Source organism: Halyomorpha halys, unplaced genomic scaffold (assembly GCF_000696795.3).
Source record: "Halyomorpha halys isolate HHAL.00 unplaced genomic scaffold, Hhal_1.1 Scaffold451.1, whole genome shotgun sequence".
Classification (NCBI taxonomy): Eukaryota; Metazoa; Arthropoda; class Insecta; order Hemiptera; family Pentatomidae; genus Halyomorpha; species Halyomorpha halys.
This window is the reverse complement of record NW_027113598.1, coordinates 225,566-234,599: the sequence shown is the minus strand read 5'-3', so window position 1 is coordinate 234,599 and position 9,034 is coordinate 225,566. Positions and strand designations below refer to the sequence as shown.

At 30.2% G+C, this 9,034-nt stretch overlaps 2 protein-coding genes across 3 annotated transcripts in view; one reads left to right on the top strand and one right to left on the bottom strand.

Moving 5' to 3' along the window:
* LOC106682919 (tRNA wybutosine-synthesizing protein 4) overlaps nt 1–4,809 on the bottom strand; it is a 13,005-nt gene extending 8,196 nt beyond the window's left edge. Inside the window, exons 1-5 of the mRNA XM_024363167.2 lie at nt 4,498–4,809; nt 4,111–4,314; nt 1,597–1,759; nt 1,364–1,523; nt 318–504 (exon numbers count right to left, since the gene is read on the bottom strand). Of these exons, the coding sequence (XP_024218935.1) occupies nt 318–504; nt 1,364–1,523; nt 1,597–1,759; nt 4,111–4,314; nt 4,498–4,509 (726 nt within the window). The 5' untranslated portion in view covers nt 4,510–4,809. The remainder of the gene's footprint in view (nt 1–317; nt 505–1,363; nt 1,524–1,596; nt 1,760–4,110; nt 4,315–4,497) is intronic.
* A 1,901-nt stretch (nt 4,810–6,710) lies between these two features.
* LOC106682923 (uncharacterized) overlaps nt 6,711–9,034 on the top strand; it is a 21,656-nt gene continuing 19,332 nt past the window's right edge. Inside the window, exon 1 of one of the 2 annotated variants that reach the window (XR_010844423.1) lies at nt 6,711–7,282. Coding sequence is in view for 1 of the 2 variants with exons in the window: in XM_014424059.3 (XP_014279545.1) it covers nt 6,939–7,278 (340 nt within the window). In the remaining variant the exon portion in view is untranslated. The remainder of the gene's footprint in view (nt 7,283–9,034) is intronic. The other variant, XM_014424059.3, reaches the window with a different exon arrangement.

Below are 9,034 nucleotides of genomic sequence, written 5' to 3'. Positions count from 1 at the left end.
TATCACTCCTTCCATTATAAACTCTCTAACCACTCAAACCCCCTAGTTTCTAATCTTGCATTCTCTTCCATTCCTGACAATCCTCCAAGGCGCCTGAAAAGAAGATGGCCACGAGACCAGCTAATGTAAAATGTCATTAGAGTGCTACCAATGGGTAGTTTCTCTACATGCCTCTAACATTCCAATTTAACTTATATCAGATTTACTAAATGTATTATAATGTACAGTTGTAAATAGCAATAAATAAATATTAAAAAAAAAAAAAAGACAGAGTCTATTAAACCACTGTCTTTTATCATTAGTTTAACAGAACATACACATGACTTATACCGGTTAATCTGGTCTTCTTTAGTCCTGTATTTTTCCACAGATTTCAAAGGGCTCTCGATAGAAGAAAAATGATTCACCATTACTTTTCCGAAACCATCATCAGGATTTATTTGTTCGTACACCATGAATGTTACATCCTCCAGTCTAGAAGCCCATTTAATGATTTTCGTAGACCTTAAAAAAAAGAAGTAATATATATTGTTTACATTTATATAAAATATTTATATATTTTATTTACATTATATGAAATGTGTTCCAGGAGGAAATGTCAGTATTTGGGGGAGGGATATTATATTAAAACTGTTGTTAAGTGCAAACAACCTCACCTTCGTATCTCAATATGTAGATGAATATGATTTTAAAAGGATTTTGCAAGAAAACCAAGTTTTAATCTGAAAAAAAATTGCCTACGGCACTGAATATTTTTTAACTTGTGACAATATTTTTAAAATCTAAGATAAATTTCCTATAAGGTAGCTACTAACTTGCAGGAAAATGTTGTTTAGTTATTTAAATTTTTTTTTATATAGCAGACAGAGCAAAGTAAAAAATCTTGTGCCACATGCACATCACACAACTTTCACTTACCATCATGGAAGGCGAAAATGTCAAACAATCAATTTTTATTTTTCTATCTTTATTAAAATTCTTATTTTTTGGTTTCTTGAAGTGCAAATAATGAATATTGACTTTTTCCCTGTCAAGAATACAACAATAGAATCTGTAAAAAATGAATACTTTTTGAGCTATGCTCCAGAAAAGCTTAATTTTTTTAATAATTATAATCCAAGTTATAGCATTGTGGCATATAAAATAGCCGTATCAGATTGTAGGGCTTAGTAACGGACGGATCCCTAAAATGTTAAAAAACACTGAACCGACGTGTAAAAGGCCAAGGGGTAGACCAAAATGCAGATGGGAGGATTGCATTAAAACTGATTTAGTAGAATTGGTTTTGGAGAGGCATCACTGGAGGGATGTATGTAGAGCGATTGGTAATATAAATATTTTTTTAACAAGAATAATTACTTACGATTCTTCTGGCATATAAGTTATTGCACATTCAGAGAAAAATAAAGTTGGCTTCCGCATATCAAATCCAATGCTTGTTAAAATAGATTGTAATCCTTCAATATCAGACATGTCTTGAGATATTAAAGAATACTGTGTGCTTGTAAGGCCATAAGACGTTTCTATGAAAAATGCCGTTTTGATTATAGAAAATGAATTAAAATATAAGAATAAAATGAAATCATTAAATAATACCTTGAGGAGAAATTAGTTTGTTTAAAACATTTTCATTATTTTTAATGTAGCTTATTTTCCTTTTGACCACATCACTAAAATCTATTTCAAAATATTTTATGTTGTCATACCCATGAACAAGTCGAAAAAATGTAGTATCAAAACCAGCTCCTAAGGAAACGATCTAAAAAAAAAAAAGTAATAATAATAAATAAAATGATATTTGAAATGTGGTAGTAACATATTCACATTTAATCTGGGAGAATATGTTAGAAAAGGTGAGGTATGAGAGCTCATGCATGAGATTTTCTCTCATACTAAAATTTTTTTAACTTTTCACTACATATCAACCTCTAAACACTAATTTAAATTATTATTATGTTTTTAATGATAAAGGGAATAAGGAAAATAAAAAATAAAGAAAATATATGCGGTGTATCCATTAAGATAACTTCTATATCTCTGGTTTGTAAGGAAAGCTCCTAGATGTATAGTTTCTAAATTATTCAAAAAACAATGGGTATCGTATATATTCTGAAACTCATTTTATCCTGTAGAGATCGTCCAAATAGTAAGTGATTAAAATTAATTAAATGGCTAATAAAGAAGTTGAAGAATAAATCGTAGATAAAGAGAAAAAAAGATAGGAATACAGGAGTGAAAAAAAGATAACACAATAAAAGTAGTTCATCTGCAAATATAAGAGAGAATGTACATTATTATTTTGAAAAATGCCTAATATGGCGACAGTAAAGTGAAATATTGGATAGTTAGATTTTTATTATGACAGTTTTACAACCCGCTAACAATTCTTGGCCTCTTTCAACCACCTTTTTCCAGATGTGCTGATGCTGTCCAGTTCTTGATACCCAAGATCAGCACCTCACACCATACCATCCGACCATCCCAGATTGAGTCTTCCTCTCCTCCTTGTTCCATGAATTGTCTCTAAGTATTTTTGACAATTTTCCATCCACCATTCTGGCAATAAATCCTATATATCTTAAAAACCTCAGCTTCATTGTTCTGACAACCTCCTGACCCTGTTTCATAATAAAGTACAAACTAAAACTATGAGTCTTGTAGATTAAATTGAATACAATTATACTGACTTGTACAATAGTAACTTGTACTTTAGTTCTTCCTAACTGCTGTAATATTACAAAGTCACCCCTATTATGAAAAAAATAAGTATTAGCGTTACTACCACATTATTTATATACTTGTATTTATGAACCAATACTATTAGCTTTCATTATGAAACAGGACCTAGGCTTTCTAAAGCCATTATATAGCTCCTGGTTAGTCCATCTTTTCCATTCTTCTCTAACCTTTTTTACCTCTAAAAATTCAGTGGAAAACGTGTTGTTGAACATGTTTGAAGATGTTTTACAACAATCACATCCATACAGAAGCACAGGGCATTCTGAAATTTTAAAGAGGTGTAACTTGGTCTTCCAAGACATTATTCACCTATTCAGCTGTTTCCTTAAACCAAAGTAACTTCGGATGACAGAGATTATACTCCTGCTAATCTCAACGCAGATAAAACAAAACAAAAAACAGGTATTTATCAGAAAAAGATGTCAGTTTTGAGATTAAATTCACAGTCAAAGCCAAAAATGTACCGTAAGTATACACTATAAAGAGAGAATTTCAGTTTGTGGAAGCACTTGTTAAAGTGTTCTCTGTGGTGTCTAAGAACACACCAACCCAGAATATTAACTTGCAAAAATCTTTTTCTATATCTTACCTCCTGCTAGAGATGGGCGCAAAGTAAAAGTATGCAAATGGCAGATGGGTGTGAACTCATTTAAAAGTAATGCACTATTATTGTGGGTTATAACCCACACTATTATTACAAGTTCATAAATAAGATTGCAGCATTTGATTTTACCACATTTAAAAGGTATAAACAAAGCCTCAACAAATCCTTTTCAATTGAGGTGGGGGCCTAAATTTCCATCAATATGAATCTATTTATGGTGTCAGGTTATATCCAACAATGGTCGATCAGTGTTACAATGTGAATAAGTGAGAACACGGCTATTGCAGAGACAGTTATGAACTGGTACTAATCTAAAATTCTCCTTTTCTTTGTTTTGAGTTGATAGTAAAATGTTTCAAGGTGAGAGAAAATCTCATGCTCCAAGCTTTTTCTGGGTTTAAGTACCTTTTTTTATTTTATTTAAGTACAGTAAATATATAAACTTTCTACTCAATTATGTATAACAGTGCATTTATTGTATATATGTCAATATTAAATTTCAAATATATATTAAATAATTTGCTCTAACAACTACTTGATCTTTTCAACACATTTAACAATGTAGAGCACTTGAATGTAATGTGGCATTCTAGAGCCATTTAGAAAAAGAAATCTTACAATGGATAGCAATTTAAATTGATTGAAGAAAAATAGTTTTTAAAGAGAAGGAATAAAACAAATGAATTCGGTAAAAAGTCCACCTTACTTAAATCATACCACCATAATTGAATACAACTGTTTATAACAGTAAATTAAAGATTAATTACCTGACATTCAATACGGGGCTCTATACTCAGAAATATTTTTATCCCCTCGTTTACAACAACAGCTCGAACGTAATAGCCAATATTAATCAATGGTGATCGTCTCTTCAGCTTTGGAGAGAGATACTGCATAAAATCATCTATAAAATATCCTCTATGTACCATAGAATGCTTTGATGCAATACTGTAATCATTTGTTTCTTGCACCTACATAGAAATATCACAAAATTTATGAACATCAATTAATATCACTAACTTAATTCTGAGTATACAGAGACCAAAATGCTTATTATAAGTTGTAAAACAGATCAAAATACTTTTAAAAATATATGAAATAAATAAAGCTATCTGTAAAAGTACAGTTTTTAATATGGACATTGAGAACCGAACCTGAGAAGACATAGTTGAGTTTTTATCACCTCAGGATGGTTGATATTTTTAATGAAGGAGTAAAATCAACCTGTCATGTATCAAATAATCTTTGAGAACTTTTAATAGTTAAGAATATATCCAAGGTTTTTGTGTAATCCCTATCAAAATTCCTATAAAACCAAATTTAATAAGCCAACAAGTATTATTTAAACCAATCTCAACATTTAAATAATTCAAAGTTAACTGTTAATAGCGCAAATAGGTTATACAGAAGGTTATAGGGATGTTCCAACTGGTATCAAAACTAAAGGTCTGTTCCAACAACCGCTTCTGACTGTCCCGAACTGTATTTTTTTTTTCGATCCCTCTAAAACAGAAATAAAAAGTGAATTAATAAGTGCATTACTGTGAAAAAGAAAAGTAATTCGTATTGGGTCTTACCTTTTACTACCTTTGGTATTTTAAGGTTACCTGTTACGTTTAATGTAATATATGAGTTATCCATTCTAAAAGAAGCTATTTTAAGTTCGGAGGTGAGGGGCCTCCTTGTGTTGGAACTGTATGGAGTATTCGTAATACAGTTTATTATGGGAGGCGAACCGTTTATAGCTGAGGGAGTTAAGCGACTGCCTTATGACTGCAGCGGCAAATCCGTCTTTGGGGATCAACTTTTATTTCTGTTGTGGTCCCAAAAAATTAAAATTTTACCCCCCACTATAGTTAGACTAGGTTGGTCACTTCTAGATAAACCACCCCTCCCCGCCCGTATGTCAGAAATGACTAGAAAGGGGCCAAAAAGAGAAAAAAAAAAAGGGTTTTGGGAAACAGAACTCCGTACTTCGCATGCTCCGTACAGTTCCGGACTATCAGAAGTGGTTGTTGACAGTGGTTGTGGAAACAGACCTTATCAGATAGCAAATAAGAGACCCCTTCACTATAAGTCGGAATGATAGTAAAACGTTCAGATTGTAAGATTAAGTCTGTGGTAATAAAAACAATTCTGAAATCCCATCATTCAAAATTTGAAATGGGGTTTTGGAGTTTATTTGAGGTAGAGTAGTGCAAGGGGAGAAAAAGTTAGTTAGTTCATCCCAATTATTGATTAATTTTTATTAATAAGGTTATTATTAGTTAATTGTCAAAATTGATGACGTTTCCACCCATAGTTAGAGGGAATAAAAAAATAGCGGCTGTTTTAAAAAAAAAAATTTATTCAGAGTTCCATGTCTCTAAAACTATCTACAACACTAAAAACCCCATTGGAACCTCTATCAAGAAGGATAAATTGACGAAAGTATAAGCCATAATAGAGATATTTAAGTTGAATAACTGAGAGTTTTTCCTACGAAAATGACGAACAGGACGGCGAATATGGTAATAATCAAAAAATACCCTTAAACTGAGGCTCCTTTGCCTAAGGAATATTACTATACTTTTCACTTCACTCTTTGTTAAGAAACAATTTTCGAAAACCTTTGCTGGAGATATTTTTACGACGGAGTTGTTTTGGAGGTGATAGTTGCTACTGAACATGTTTCGGTGGCTTAAAAAATTACAGTTCAACGAAACAGTTAAACCTCATAAAGCTAATTTTAAATGAAACTAGTTTGTACCCTAGTATCGTATTTTTCCCTAAGAGTTCGAAAAATACTTAATAAAACTAAATAAAAACGTTTGAAAACTGCAAATAATAGAAATGAGTAGTAATTATAATTGTTGTGGACAATTATAATTAGAGATATAAAAGGATGTGTAATGATTAGTAAAGGAAATGGACCATATTTAACAATAATTTAAAAGGAGCCAAGAGTCAATAGGACAGTCCCTAAATATTTCTGGTGAGACAAGCTAAAAAACAGCTAAAAAAGCTACTGCTGAATGTTTTAATTCTTTTTTGTTATTGGTAATTGTGACACATAATAATATTATATTTGACATGAAGAATACCATTGTATGTGTACGTATATATTCAAGGTGTTTTTAATTAATTTCACATAAATTCAAGTTTTGAGATTCAGGGATTCAAATTCGGATAAACGACGGAGTGAATAAATAGCGCCAGTGGAACGGTTGCTCGTTTAATACCGTTATCGGCAATATAGGGGAAATGGGGTTTAATCACAGGTTGTCTTTTGTCTTCGTATACAGTTGTTGAATTATCCTAATTTTTCTCATAAATTTCTTGAATAAAGCACTAATTTCTACAGAACGGCTGAATGGGTTTTAATAGTTTATGAACTAAATTATTAAGCATGACATATATTGCATTTTATTTTCTGTTCATGTTCGCCGAAAAATGAACGGTTTTAAGGACAGTTAAATAAATGGGGAAAATTCTTATTTACCTAAACGTAAACATTGGTCAACTTTTCCTTTGTCTCTTTAATGGAGTTTGCCCTTCCCATGTTTTCAATTGATCAAACTCTTCTTTAATGAACGACTTATCTCTTAACTTTTAAATGCCGAATGTTTGTGTTTTGTTTTTGTTTGAAGACCGCCGACCGATAGATGATCGTACTCTTCGTTTTCTGAATTGTTTTTATTTATTAAAGTATTTCTTAAGAATGTGTGAGTGGTCTAGTGAAGATATAATGTACTTTTTGGAGTGCTACCAGGCGGAACCCTGCATATGGAATCCCCAGGATCAAGACCACAAGGATAAGAAAAAAGTTGCAGAAGCGTGGAGTCGGATCAGTGAAATATTACATAAATCTGTGAAGGACCTCAAAATCAAAAAAGAAATTCTGATGGTTTCATTTAGGAAACATTTAAAGAAGAAACTAGAGTCTATTCGTTCAGGCAGGTATTAATATCATAAATTTAATTTATCTCTTTTTTTTCTTTGTAGCCAATTCTTTTTCTATTCTTCTAGGAAAGTTTATCATTTAATTTCACTTCAACCCTTTCTGAATTTTTACTTGAAGTTTCTTCTACAAAAGGCTTAATTATACTCCACAGGAACCTAAGATTTTAAGTCCTTATATATATGGTTATAGGAATTTTCTGTTGTAAGATGTAGTCTATAGATTATAATATTGACAGTTTTTTGTTTAATTATTCGTTTTGATTTTGATATTTATTGTTGTTCTTTTCTATGATAAATCTGCAGCCCATGTTATTTTATTGTTTGTTTTTATCTGTGTGTATATCCAGAATGTCTTTCTGAAGTTTCTTCCATAAAATTTGTCGGTTTGATGTGTATCCTTTGTGCATGCTACTGTTGATTATTATTCAATTTTGTCATGTATTATGTCTTTTTCATCTTGTAAATTGTATTCAGTTTTTTATTTATAAGTGATTGACCGTACTTTTCTGAACATTCATGTTTTCATGAAACACTCCTTCAGGAGATGGTCAGGGGTGCGATAATAAAAAAAAAAAAAAAGAAAAAAAAGTTGACTATTTATTTGCCAATTTTTCTCCCCATTTACTGTATTATATTAAATTGTCTTCATAGTAGTATCTATCTACATGTATTTTTTTAATAATTGTCAAGTTTCACTTCACATTATTTCAATTAACTTATGTTATCATGACTATTATCATTATCAATGTTGATAAAATATTATCATTATCGATACAGAAAATGTTTGTTATCATTATCTATTTATTGTTTATGTTTAGTTTTGCTCCATTGTATTTAATTGTCTCACTTTAGCTAAATATTTTACCTTTTTAGTGTTATTTTCCTTTTTTTTTCCCCTCTCACTATATATCTTTATTGTGTATTCATTATTTTAATTCTTTTACATTTATTGTATTTATATTTTCTTGATGATATTATCTTAACTGTATTTTTTATCATTATATTTTCATCTTTTTAGAAAAATTAAATATGTATTCTATCATTTTATTTTCTATTTACATTTTTCTATATTGCATAATAATTATAGTGATTACTGTTATCATATTTTCATATAATTTTTGTATTTTAATATCGCTTTCTTGTATACCACTTGTATGTAACAGTTTTTTAACTGTCATTTCCCCCCTCTCTATGTCTATCCCACATCCACTTTTTGTCACTCCTTCGCTGGCTTTAAACATGATATGTGGGTGGTTTTGATTTTTTATTTATATATTTATTATTATTGTATTTTTATTTATTCTTTGTCTTATATTTTTTTTATCTCATCTTATTTCCTTTGTTTTCTATCTCTTAATGTTTACAATTTTAATTTTTGTTATCAATTTTTCTATTTTTATGTGTTTTTATGCCTCCTGTTTATTTTAAATCTAATAGTCAATATTATTTATTTACTTATTATTGTTCATCCTATTTTTATTTATTTTTGTTCATTTTTTATATAATTGTTTTACTTATATTTACATAATTTTTAACTCCACCTCAGTTTATTTCTTTGTCTATTATTATCTTATATTGTCAACATATTTTGAGTTGTTTTGTATTTTTTTTTTTAGCCCTGCAAAGTGGGATGAAAAGTCTGCAAATAAATAGCTGTTAACTATTTGTATTCCTGATGAATGGAATATGGTCCGGGTGCAGTCAAAAAAACTCAAATAGTAGATAATTATACTATTTTATTGAGCCAAC